Here is a 14,329-nt window from a genome sequence, read left to right as displayed (position 1 = left end):
CCTCTGATCTTTGATACATTAAAGCAGATCTTCTTGGTTCGGGACATTGATAAATATATACGTATATACAACTTCACCACTTGATATCCAATGGGAAAGTGTCCCAGCATGGTAAACGAGCCATGACACAGTTTGAGGAGCTTTTTATTGGGGATCCCCTCCCGTAAGGTTTCTCCGTTGTACCATGTCCACAATGGTAGTCATTTTAAGCCCCTGCACGCTTACATGTCACGTTGGGAGGAGGAGTTGCACACCCCCATAGGGGATCTTACGTGGTACAATGTGTGGAGTAGAGCCACTAAGATGTGTGGTATTAAAGGAAAATAGGTATAAGCTACTATTTTGCTGGTATCTTACCTCCACAATGCTTCACAAGATGGATCCCACTGTCCATGATTGTTGTTGGCGGTGCGCCCAGGCGCCAGGAACTCTTTATCACATTTGGTGGTCTTGTGCAGTAATTCAATCTTATTGGAAAGAGGTCCTGGCTTAAGGGGATTAGGGGTAGAACTTTCCCTGGAACCTTTGGTGTTGCTTTTGGGAGATGAAGACCTAGAGGGACAGTTTAAGCTGTCCACCAAGACTTCCCAGCTGCTTACGCACTTTTCAGTTGCCGCTCGAATAGTAATAGCAAGATGTAAGGGAATGGTGGGTTAAAATTTGGTTATTCGTAGCAATGTGTAAGATCGAAGCCACCCTTATAGGTGATATGTCTCAATTACTTGCTGTATGGGGACCCGTTATTCAGATCGTTACTCAGGATGACAACCCCATGACATGATGTATTTTACACTGCTATGACATATGTAACCTGTTTTCTTTCTCTTTCTTTTTGAGCTCGATATCTGCATAATGTGCATGGCTTTTTGGACTGCCTTTTTTTGTCTTTTCCCAGCACTTTTTGATGTGATTCATTATTGCTTATATTTTGTTTTATGTATTTGTAAGGCATGTATTGCAACGAGTCATTACTTGCTTTTTCTTTTCCCTTTATGTATTCTCATAAGATTCTGCAACAATGTTATATGTTACTCAAAGCTAGTTTATTATTGAAGGAGTATTTGTTATCTTTGACTGATGAAGCCTTGTATTCATTCCTTCAATAAACCTTGAATGATTAAAAAAGAGGGAATGCGTGCCTCTCAGTAATAGGGCTTAGTTATTGTGAGGGGTGCTGTAACTGTGAGTATAAGTGGGGTTTGGATACAGTGGCCCTCACTATAACTCTGGCGGTAGCTGTGCTCTTAATAAGGACATGGCTGCCGACAGAGTTGTTTTTTTTCCGGCACCCGCGAATGGGCAGTAACCGGGTCATGCTGAGTTTGGCAGACCCGGTAATTGCCCATTCGCGGGTGTCTGAGTCGTATTCTAAAGTCCAGGGGTAAAGGATCAGTCTGAGTGGTATTCTAAGGTCCAGGGGTAAAGGTGGTAGCCTTCAGATTAGGGAATGGAGCTTCGGATCTTCAAACATTGTCCAAAAAAGGAGGAGAGATCCATGTGCTCACATTTCCATCAACAAAGAATGTAACAAGTAGTCAATGTACAGGGATGAAGCAGTTACCCATTATCACTGTATTTGCCTCACACACTGCTGCATTAATTAGCTCTTCGGTGCTCAAATTCACAATAATGAGCTGAACAGATTCCATGTATTTGGTCTGAATGTTTGCTAGTCTCTTCATCTCATTCTTAACAGGCAGATGTTATATGTTAGGTTTTTATTGTGTTACACTACTGTTTAATCTTTATATATGGACAAATGTGCTTTGCAATTCCCAGTTTGGGCCCATTTTTCTAAAGATTCCTGGGGAGTGCACCCCAAGCCCTTGGTAAAGGGATTGGGTTCAGCTGCAGCATTCGCTCTGAAGGCGTAATATGGAGCCACTCTGAAAAACATTTCCAATGGCATGTTTGCTCATTAGTCTACTACAATTCCCCCAAACAACTAATTGTCCCACATGTGTCACATCCCCACAAATATTGTCTCACAAGCCACACGTCACAATATGTGCCATAGCCACCAATTGCAACCACCTTCCAACCCAATCCAGTCGCAGTCAAGATCACCATCCAGAACATGACTGTTGCACTTAAATCCCCATCCACAATTCCCTCCACATACAGAGCTCACCCACACAACTTAATACACTTCATCACATCATAGCCATCATCAGCACACCTCATCTCTCTCTATAACTCAACTTACCATCTCCATGCCACAATGTAAGATCACCTTCCACAACCCCATCAAAACACAACACTCTTTCACGTGCACAACACTGTTCACCCCCACCGATCACGCACCAACAAATCTGTTCACAACCAGATCACAGTCCATAACTCCACTGGCACGCTTTGCCCACTCATGGATCTGACAAACATCCACACTACTTCACACACAGTCTCACACAACTAGATACACATTAACACATCGACACACAATTCCTGTTCACAACACATCATACCCCACACATATAGCCACATTGCAGATCACCCTCCACAACCCCACTGACAGGTCGCAACTCCAGTCCAACAACCGATGTGGTCTATTTCCTCACACATACCACAGACTACAATACAAATCACCTTCCACTCCAATGACACATGGCCACTTTGAAAACTGCCTTCACACTTCATACCACCCACTCCACGAGACCCTCACCATCATCTTCTTACAACCACATGTGCCATCTCTCCCACACCTTAAAAATATACCATATGTCTACTCGGCCACAGTGCTAATCCCCCTACGCATACATGTCCTACACGTCACAACACTCAACCCTATCTTCTACAGCTCAACATCTATCCCCGGACCACAATTCAGATAACGCACAAAAGATCCACCTGCTCTCATGCCCCATCTTCAGATCCACTGTCACACTCCACGCCACCTGCAACACCACATACACACATACATCCACATATTCAATATTTCCCCACATCCCAACATAACACAGTGCAACCTATGCAAACCTACAACACTTCAAAGTCATCTTCACTGCACCATAATTTTTCAAACACATCACGACTAGCATTATTCACTCCATTACCATTGCCATAAGAACCTGAACACCAAGCCACAGTTGTACCCCAAACACACACACCACAGCTCCATCGTCTTCCCCACACTTCTCAACCCTGGTAACTGCCCAACACCTCTCATTTCGTAAACAATTGTAACCCCAATCTGAACTTCGAGCACCACTCTGAGCCCCTCTTCTAAGCAACCATCCCCCATCCCCTCCTACCACACCCCTCTCCACTTTCTTCGCCTCTACGCCATAATATCCCACCATGCACCTCATGACTCCTCACTATACCTTCACCTATCCACTTCACTGTCAACCTTTTTCAACATCTTCAAAGAAAACCTCACCTCTAACCACACCATTTATTTATTACAGATGTATATGTCACAAATGCAAATAAGAATAATGCTTCATTGCGCCCCAAGAGGAAGGGATCAGGGAAAACAAAGAAAAGAGTGGCGGAACAAACAAAGGTCATTTACAGCTCTTGGAACATTCAGACCCTAAAAGAGGTGAGAGTCGGGTAGAGGAGAAGGCAACTGATGCACCTAAGTGCAAGGGTAAGCCAAAATAATAAGTGTTATAGTACATAAGCTAGCGGCAGATAGACGGGTATACATTAGCTAACAGCAACCCCTGGTTAGCAACCCCTGTCACAGCAAAAGGAGAGGCGCAAAAAGGGAAAGGCAGAGGCATGCTCTAGCCAGCTAGAAAGCTTCAGTTTCAAGTCAACAACCTTGCGCCCTGAGGTCAGCACTCCCGTCATCAGAGGCATATGCCTGTTTGTAAAGGTGAGTTCTAAGTATTTTCTGGATTTCAGATGGCTTCCTTCATACTAATTGAAAGGTAAGTTGTTCCAAAAAGCAGATCCACCTAAACCTTTAGAGCACAATCCCATTTTCTTTTTCTTGAAGACTGTGGTGTATCCAAGTTCACAATGAAGATTGTATTTGTTAACGTATGGTCTAGTGTAGGAAGGGCCTCTTCTAGAAGGCGTCTTATGTTTGATGCACACAGTTATTTGAAATGAATTGTCCCTTTTAGCCTGTGTAGTGCCTTTAAGGCAGGGAAGATATGTTCCCATGGTTTTAACCCTAGAATAAGCTGTGGTGTCTTATTCTGGATATGTTGTAAAATGTGTATCTGGTTCTTGGGGAGGCCCAAGTACAGAAAGTTATAATAAGCCTTGCCCATATCATCGCTCTAGTAATTTCCATCTTATGCTGCATACTGCAGAGGATTTGATGAGTTTGAGCATGTGGAGGTAGAAGTGTCAAGATTTAGTTAGATACCCTTCTGATCTGCCCGTTGAAGAACATGCCATCCAAGAAGAAGCCTTAGGTTATTGCTGGTGGCAAATAAAAATAGGGGAATGGGTAGGTTCATTGTGGCAGGGCAGTTGAAGGCCCGCTGTACTCGGGACAGCAACCAATCCTAGCCCCTACCCAATCAAAAACTACTGGTGTAAACCCGTGCTAAATGTTCCACCTAAGGGTGGGAGAGAGCACAGTATAAAAACACACATCCCCTGTTGGTCAGTGTGGGTTGTTGGCAAAGGATGTGGCGAGTAGTGGGACAGTGTTGGCGTGCGTTAAGAGGAGCAATTAGGAGGTTCTGGAGGAGAAGACATCATAGGAGGGGGAGGAAATAGTACAAGGGTAGTAATGTCAGAGAATCGTGTGATAACAAGAGTTGGCGCTGGTGACAACAGAGGAGATGGTGGTAACAAGCGCTGGGGTGGTAGTATCAAAGGAGAGTTGGCACCAACAAAGAAGGTGGTGGTGTCAGCAGAGGAGGGGGTAGTAACAGAGGAAGAGGTAACAAGAGAAGTAGGTTAAGATAGTAGAAACAACTGAGGGAAGGAAGGTCAGCAACAAGATCCAGGTAAGCAGAGCTTTTTAGTCAGGTTAGTGCCAAATGGTGGCCCAGGGACTTGAGGGAGAAGGAACCTGAGAGTTATGGGAGAGGGCATGCTTATAGGCAGCAGTGATGACCCTTGGAGCCTCTTCACCCCAACAGAGATATTGCGGTTATACCATGAACCTTTTCAATCGACAGTACTATTCACTGAGAAATGTTTTAACCTGAGGAACATAACCAGCAGGAAGGGATCGGAAACTCACAATGTAACTCGCACGTGTGACGTTATCACTCCCAGTGTGAGAGGCATTTTAGTTTATCTTTCATCGCATTTTGGCTGACCTCGATGTCAATAAAGGACCGTGAACAATGCTTACAGAGTTAAGTCTTATGTTTCTCCTGAGAGAATTAACACACATTTTTAAAATATGGAGAAAAAATGAATATTCTTCAAACAAGATAAGCACTCTAAGCGTCCAAATGATAATCTTCTCAAGAGTGACTGTTGTAATCTCAAATTGCATTTTTGTTTCTTACTTTATGCCTCAAAGGGTAGTATATTGCATAATTGCCATGAGTGGGCTGCTTCTAGAGACAAGAGAAGTGTTATATTAAGCAAATATTTCTGTAATCCGATAAATACAAATATTCTGATATGTCCCTCCAATACAATATTGTAGCTCAATGCATTTTACTAGAAAGGTACGGTTTTACCAGCATTGTAATGCTACTCTGGTCAAATGTTTTAAAATGAATAACTAAACACACAATGCATGCAACATTTCTCTTTCTTTCTGAAAAATCATACCACAACAAGATTACATTTTATACATGATAGAATTATAAACTCATAAAGCAGATGCTATTTGCAGAGTGTCGGTGAAAAGGATCAAGCCTACACACAGTTAAATAGGCGAACAACAGGAATTATAGTAAATTCACTGACCTGCACCTCGTGTGTCTCTCCAAGGAGATCTCATTGTTTCTGCAGAACCTGCAAATGAAAGCGAGGGTAAGTGCTCTCGTAATTCTGTTCAAAACACTTTTAATTGCCCATTTGGCATTTTAACTGATCATTAAAAGGCTATATAACGGCAGTGCTTCGACTTTTGTGAACTGACCTGTAAAATTAACTCTGGTTGTTAACGAGACGTATTCCCTAGCTCATCAAATCCACTAGATAACCAATGGGTTGAAATATTTGTTTTTAATAGAGTGGTGCTAAGAACATGACTGACAGTGCCAACTAACACACAGATTCGCTCCATGTAATTCTACAAGAGGCAGCACAGGTCCCAATGCCTGTAGACACAAGAAGAGTTGGAACACAGCCCTTTGCTAGACACTTGGAGGCACTGCGTCCACCGGACTCATTGATTAATTTCTAAAGAGAATGTGCTCATGCAGAACGAGGCAGATTTCCAAACAATGAAGGGTGGATCTTTCCACTTATGAATATTTAACTGCTTCTGGTAACTTAAGATCGTGCAGTGCGCTTTAGCAGTGCTTACATCGGTCTAACCATGTGTTTACAGCATGGATCAAGTTGATCCTAAGAAAAAAATATAATTGCCATGATGGAGTCAAGCAATCTTACCAATAAAAATCGCTTTCCTTTGCATCATGTATGCCACAGAAATAACCAATGATTCGGATTTATCTCAATAATATATCAAAGCTTGTTAATAGTAACACAACATCACCAGAACAATAGAGGGCAGATACCGTGTAATCCAATGCCGTCGGAGCAGAACTTGTCAGATTTCATACAGCCTTTACAGAAAGCAGCAATGTGTCTCCAACTACTTCACTGCAAAAGGGATTTCAAAGAGTTCTCTGATTTAAATCATCTACACACCCTAGTATAATGTTGACCAACACAAATGTACTTCCCAGAACACTTTATTCAACCCGAAACTCAAAATTCACAACTACAAAATAAACACTGCAAAGTACAAATACCACTAAAGAAACTCCGCCAGCTTTTTCCATAATATAAACAGCACCAGTACCTCAACAGACAATGCCAACAGTGAAAAAAGTAGATTTCCACACTATACAGAACAGCCAAGCAACCCACTGCACAGTCTTCCGAGAGACTAGGCAGACCTGACTCAAAAGGGAATGAACAATTTAAAAGAATAATTAACAGTCAAGGTAACCCAACTTTACAGACTGAACCGTTAACATATTTCACAAATACTAGAGAAGGAACACTAAAACTACAAATAACAACTAAGCAACACATTGCCCAGGCTTTTACGATATGAGCGCAAGGTACTCGACAAGTAATACAAATGGAAGTTACTATGGATGCAGTTTATTCAGTCTTTATCACTAATTCCTCACTTGTAGCTGTACATTGCACTTAAAGTCAATAGTTTTTAACACGTCAAAGATAACTGGCCAAAACTGTGAATATGCAACTTAATATTAGATGTGAATATGCAACTTAGTATTAGATTTGTATATACAATGTGTACAACGTTTTAAGAACCCCTTTTTCTTCTGCAGTGTAGTATTTCTCTGGGAAAGTGCTTGCAAGTCGGGTCATATTTGTGTACACATACAATGACAAGGACAATCTCCTTGCCGAGTCATTGCCTGCTAGGGTAAGTTTCAACCTTGCAAGCACCTGGAAATGGCTTTGTAGTAATTCATATTTTTGTGACTTTTTTTAACTAACATTTAAATCTAAACCATCTGTTACATTCGAAAGCCAACGCATGGCAACCCGTGTGTGTTGTTATCACTTCCATACCAACCTGAAGCTCTTGGCCTTTGTCTCATTGTGATTTTTTTTGTGCATTATTTATGCACCATAATGAAAAATGCAAAATAGAGTAAGGGATCTCCCTGGCTTTGTCAAGTGATAGCATTTATTGATGAACTCTTGATAGATGCTGGAAATGTGAACAAAGCAGAGGAAGAATTGTTTACATGTTTGGGAAATGTCCACCAATTATTACACATATGAAAGACGGGACAGATAAGGGGATTTCTAAGATATGCGGGACATGCAATACCTCAAAAATAAATAGCATATCACATAAAAAGACTAACTGACCCGAAATGGCAGTTGTTGTAGCACAGAAAGTAACACAATGATGAAGGGGTTTCCCACATAACCCCATTATTTGTAATTTTGGTGCACCGGAATTAGCCATTTAGAGTTTGGAGAAAATGTACGTTAAAAGAGAGAATAAACCCACAATAATGTAATGTAGGTTGGGCTTCATTATTGGAACTTTGTAAAATATATAATTTTATATATTCAACTACATTGATCACCTGAAGTGAAGATGATACATTAAGGTTATCTGTAAAAGTATATCGGTAGGAAATGTGGCACAAGTGGTTTGGCCAGGAATTTTAACTAGCTGAAAAAGTGTATAGCATTCGCACTCAGTGTACAAAATATATTTTAAGCGGAGGGTAAACAAAAATGATGGGTCCTTTTATATAATCAGGCATAGACAGTTTGTAGTGTGTTGATGTGGTTAGTAAACTGTTTAATTTAAATCTATGTCAGTGTTTTTATTTATTTATTTTAAAATGTAAAGCATAACCTATCACTATTAAAATGAAAAATTAGGGAACAGTTACAGTCACTATTTAGGCATATAACAGCGCTATATGGATCACATACCAGTCTCTCAATGTAAATTCTTCCCGTTAGAAGGTCCAGGAAAGGTTAATTGCATATAATAAGCAAATCACTCAGACGCTCTTGAGTAAGTCTTTGTGAGTCGCCTTTGCACATGAGCACCTAAAAAATGCTACATGCAGATGATAAAGGCCTTTCCAGATTTGCTCCAGTACAAATCTTTGGGAGTCAGGTCCAAATGTACACAGTACACGTATATGTGCTCTGGCCACGTGTAGCTATACATTTCCTTTAACTCACAAGTTATGCACTTTCTAGTGTGACAGGCTCAGGGTCATGAACATGTCAGAAGGGGTGGGGGTGGGGGATAAGTAGCCCTCCTGGCCTTCGGTGGGCAGCCTACAAGGGTGTATACCAGAGCCTGTCCTACCACAGAGGCTGAGTGAGGTAGCTGGAGGGGAGCATCCCCCCCCTCTCCCGACCCCATGAATGTGTGTACCACTGGCTCTTCCGCAATGCCCGTCAGCCTTTCTTCTGGCTAGAGTTCTTTTGTCTTTTTCAGAACCGTAACTCCCAGAATGCACCAGGGTGCAACCGAGAAAACCCGCACTGGAAGCAGAGAAGGGGTATCAAGAACAAACCTACAATGGACTGGGATTGTTCCAGCCCAACAGAAATGGGACACCCAACACCGACCAATAGATGGGCTCCAGGGTGAATGGTGAAGTAACAGAAAACAGAGTGTGAAGAGATTGCAGGGAAGACACAGCAATCCTCCCCAAACCCAGTTGTAAACAATACTCTCCAGCGCATCGAAAATGTCACATGGAAAACGAGCAGCCTGAACACATAGCTGCCACCCTGAAAGTGAAAAGTGAAAAAGGGGCCGGGCTAAAACCATACACTCAAAGTCCCAACCACCAGAGGGACAGTTTAGGCAGAGATTGGCCAAAGGGAGCATGTAATGAGGGGGAGCAATGGGAGCTGGGAGGAGTGTTAGAAGAGCTGGGAGGAGTGTTAGAAGAGGGAAGGCTGTGCCCAGGTACCGCAGAGGAAATTGGAAGGTGTTCAGGTGGAGCAGTGGTGAACCAAGAGACGGGGTGGATGGAGGGGCAGAGTTCTGAGGGGACTGGTGGTGTAATGAGAGCCTGAATGTAAGGTATTGTTGGTGATCATAGGTCACCAAGCATTGGTATATGTGTCTATTTTCTCCCTTTATAGGTACCTAAACGCAAAATAAGGGAATTTAAAAGAATTTGTTTACAAGACTTGAAGCCTGAAACCTTTGACCACTGGCTTTATGGGACAACAGAAAGTGACCTTGGGTCCTGAAGGAAGTGGCAAAAGTAACCAAAAGACCACTGAAACCGGTCAACCTTTTCTTTGGGATGCTCATGTGCCTTTCCCAATTGTTTTGTTTTTAACGTACCAAGAGGATCAGATGTGAGAATTACAAATTGAGAAACAAATCTCCTCTGTGCTCATTCATCTGGCCTGTATGTAGCACATTTTTAACCTATGATGGCCAAAAAAAGAGTCTATTTTTGAGATAGGTTCAGTTTTCTCCCCCGTATCCTTCACCCTAAATAGGCGACTCCAGGCGAAGTCACTAGAGGCACCCATAACCCCGGAAGAGGTCGTGGCCACCATCAGAACACTGCCAACGGGTAAGGCTCCAGGCACAGATGGGCTCCCGTGTGAATTTTATAAAGCCTACTCCGATACGCTGGCGCCATGGATGGCTAAGGTGTACAATGAGGCGTACGCAGACAATTTACTTCCTGAAAACTTGAGAGAGGCCCTGATAGTTCCGTTACTCAAAACAAATCAAATAAGTACTGACTGTGGATCGTACAGAGCACTGTCATTGCTAAATCAAGATAGTAAGATCCATACAGCAATCTTGCCAAACAGACTCTGCAAGGTAATACATGTACTGATCCACACGGATCAGACCGGGTACATACCATGGAGAAACATCACAGAGAACCTAAGGAGATTACACCAAGTGATCTACAGTACAGTAGACCACACTGCGGAATGTGCACGGTAGCTTCATTAGATGCCACTAAGACATTTGATTCAGTACACTGCAACTGGTTGTATGCCACAATGATAAAGGTAGGGATAGGGCCGGAGTACATGAGATGGGTACAGTTCATATATACCAAACCGATGGCCAGGGTACGGACGGGGAGTACATACTTAGAGAAATGGCAACTAAATAGGGGTACGAGACAGGGGTGCCCGCTATTCTCAATGTTATACATCTTAGCAGCTGAACCTATGGCGGCGTACCTGCGGCAGAAATACAGGGATATGGGTATTAATTTAGATTTTTCATTGAGTGAAGCATGTGGTGTCCATGTATGCAGATGACATGCTGCTGTACCTTTGTAACCCGGAAATTAATTTGCCATATATCCTGGAGGCACTGGATAACTCTAGTGCATTGATGGCAATTCGGATAAATAAAAGTAAATCATGCCTGTTCCCACTGGCCATGACAGCGACTGTAGCTGAGAAGGACTTACTAGTCCTTCCCCTGCCATGGAGCAAGAACTCCTTTAGGGACTTGGGAGTCAACATTTAACATGACCCTAAGCGAGAACATGAATATAACACAACAAGGGCCAGAATGGGGCTAGAGAAATCTATGGAGTTCTGGAGTAAGTTGCCCCTATCTGTGATGGGCAGAGTAGCGCTGCTAAAAATGGTGGCCCTGCCGAGACTCATGCATTATTTTGGGAATGAACCGTATGATATTCCAAAACAGTTTTTCCAAGATTTAAAAAAATATGTAGAGGGTTCCTGTGGCGTGAGGGGAGGAACAGGGTGGCTCTGAGCACACTATAAAGACCATACGAACATGAGGGGCTTAAGATTCCAAATTTTGAGCTGTACTTTCTGGCGTGCCAGCTGTAATATGTAGTGCAATGGATGGCTGATGATCCCACAGCAGAAACAGGGTTGCTGCAACCAGCGGTGAAGAAGAGGTACCTCAGGGACCTGCTCTGGATACCCACTGGGGAAAAAACTGCTTACCCTTACCTGGTAGAGTTGGGCATACGAGTGTGAAAAGCGGCAGGTTTAGAGGGCAGACCAGGAAGTAGGGCAATGGTCCGAACAAGATGGGAAGCGTGCGGGGTGGCCACGGTGGAAGACCTACGGAATGAGAGGGGACTGATTTATTTATTTTATTGCATTTGTTACACGACCAGACCCTTAGTTATCACAGTGAGGTTACAGACAGCTTACTAAAACATTAATTAGATGGGGCCAATCGGGCACAGTTACAGGAAAGTTTAAAACAGTAGTAACACCGAATATATAAACAGTGGTGAGAACTCAAGAGTTAAACAACCAGGCAATTGATACATACATAATCATGGCTATTTAAAAAAAGACAGAGGTACCGCGCAAGTGCAGTCTTATTTCCAGGAAACATGGTAGTGGATTATTGGAATTGATTGAAAAGCCAGGTTTTTAAAGATTTCTTGAAGCCTATGAAGGTTTCCTTATTTTTGATGAGTAAAGGGAGAGTGTTCAAATGTTTTGAGGCTAGATATTGGAAATAACTGCCGCCTGCTCTGGTATTTTTCTACTGAGGGATTGATAGGAGTGCTTGGTTGTTGAATCTAAGGAATCTGGCAGATTCCTTTTTAGCTATGGCGTGGTTCAGGTAAATGGGGGCTTTTTGTGGAGGCATTTAAAAGTGAAGCAGAGGGTTTTGAAGATGACTCTGGCATTGATGGGAAGCCAGTGGTGGTCTCTTTTGACCTTGGAGATGTGGTCGGATTTTCTTATTCCAAGGGCGGCTCACAGGGCTTTATTTTGTATTAGCTGTAGTTTATTAATGTTAGCATTGGATGTTCCAAGTAATAATAGGTTGCAGTAGTCAAGTCTTGACAAAATCAATGCCCTGGCCAGAGTAATGCAATTGGTGGGGGTCAGGAATTGGCGGCTTGGGGCAATTAATTTGGCGGTGTAAGAGGTGGAGGATGAAAGAGCGTTAATATGTTTGGTCATGGTGAGGTTGGTGTCTAAGTAGACACTAGCGTTTTTACATGTTTCAGTACCGGTATCATAGTGCCATCAATGTTGACAGAGGAATAGTCAGGATGAAGTGGAACTATTTTAGGCTGGGATCCCACGATGAGCACATCTGTCTTCTCTTCATTGAGACAAAGGCTGTTTAGGGCCATCCAATTTTGAATTATGGTATAGATTTTGTTGATTGTATGTGTGTCGTGGGTGTAATTCCCTGATAATGGGATGAGGATCTGAGTGTCATCTGCAAAGTTGGTGTAGATGACACCCATGTCATCTAGAGCTGAGAAAAGAAGCTTAGTATATGCGTTATAAAGTGTGAGTGAGAGGCAAGAGCCTTGAGGTACACCAATAGGAACCAGGATAGGGTCAGCAGCTTCTATACCTATGGAGACCCTAGAGATTTGTTCTGCAAGAAAGGATTTGATCCACATGGTAGCGTCGATGGAGAAGTTGAAATCTGTGGCTAGGGTAGAGCAGAGTTTATTATGGTCCACTAGATCAAACGCTGCGGATAGATCGAGAAGGAGGAGGATACACAGTTTCCCTGTGTCCCTGATGGTATCCATCTGTATTTTAAGGTCCAGGAGCGCAATTTCCGTGCTGTGATTAGAACGGAATCCAGATTGCCTGATATCAAGGAGTTGGTTCTGTTCTAGATGTGCTTAGACTTGATTGTAAGCTAATTTGTCGAGGATTTTAAGAGGAAACAGGACTGTAGTTATTGGCCTTTAACCCAGGCTTCTTTGATACTGGCTGGGACTAGATTGGTGTTAAAGGAGGCATTTACAAAGTTGGTGATGATCGGAGTAATAGTGTGGGCACAAGATTTAACTACTTGCGCTGGGACGGAGTCTCCTTTGCAATTAGAGGCTTTGAGTTTAGATATGGTAACGAGCACTGATTTTTGGGAGACTGGTATAAAGTGGAAGAGGGGGGTTGGTATTCTCATAAGAGGTCAGGGGGTGATTGACAATGATGGGTTTATCCGCTAGTAGTTGCTTTTTGGTTTTGATTTTGTTTTGGAGTAGTTCGATCTTAGCTGCTAGGGCATCTTGAATAGTGGTGCACCACTCTTTACTGGGGTTGGTAGAATTTGTGGGTGGGGGCTGGATTTTCCAACTCTTTTAAGATTGAGAATAATTCTTTTGAGTCAGAGGCGGTGTTGCTGATCCTAGCATTGTAAGCATTAGCTTTGTGGGTGATGATGGCTGTTTTGTAGGATTTATTTACCTCCTGGAAAGCTTTTTCCTACTCTGTAGTGGGATGATTTCTGAAGGCATGTGCAAGAGCGTGTTTGGTTCTCCTAAGTGAAACTAGATCATCGTTAAACCAGAAGCATGATCGTTTGTCAGAGCATTTGGTTTTGGTGGTAAGAGGAGCTACAGCATTGATAGTAGAGGTGAGGCAGTTGTGGTAAATGTCTGCTATAAGGCAAGGGTTGTTACTGAAATTGAGACAGTATCTAAGGCTTTGGAAAGCAACGGCACTAGGTTTTCAGGAGTAAGTTTCCGGGAATTTCTAGTTTCATAGGTATTGGTTATTTTGGGTTTGCTTAATGGGGGTTCAATGGGCCTAAGGGTGAATTTGATGTTGTGGTGGTCCGTCCAAGTAAGAGGAGAGATAGAGACGATGGTTATAGACGTGTTGAGTGAGGGGATCCAATCTAAGGTTCTGCCTTTGATATGAGTAGGGGCATTCACTAATTGGATGAAGCTCATATCCTTTAGGGTGGAGTGTAGTGCTTCTGCTTTTGAGTCTTGGCTGTCATTAAAACCTA

At 42.7% G+C, this 14,329-nt stretch overlaps 1 protein-coding gene across 1 annotated transcript in view; it reads right to left on the bottom strand.

The window, feature by feature from the left end:
* LIN28B (lin-28 homolog B) overlaps positions 1–14,329 on the bottom strand; it is a 982,932-nt gene that overhangs the window by 898,278 nt on the left and 70,325 nt on the right. Inside the window, exon 2 of the mRNA XM_069606591.1 lies at positions 5,839–5,886. Coding sequence (XP_069462692.1) covers positions 5,839–5,872 — 34 coding nt within the window. The 5' untranslated portion in view covers positions 5,873–5,886. The remainder of the gene's footprint in view (positions 1–5,838; positions 5,887–14,329) is intronic.

Source organism: Ambystoma mexicanum, chromosome 4p (assembly GCF_040938575.1).
Source record: "Ambystoma mexicanum isolate Mex_15411 chromosome 4p, UKY_AmexF1_1, whole genome shotgun sequence".
Classification (NCBI taxonomy): domain Eukaryota; kingdom Metazoa; phylum Chordata; class Amphibia; order Caudata; family Ambystomatidae; genus Ambystoma; species Ambystoma mexicanum.
The sequence above is the reverse complement of the archived record's forward strand: the minus strand, read 5'-3'. Positions and strand labels throughout refer to the sequence as shown.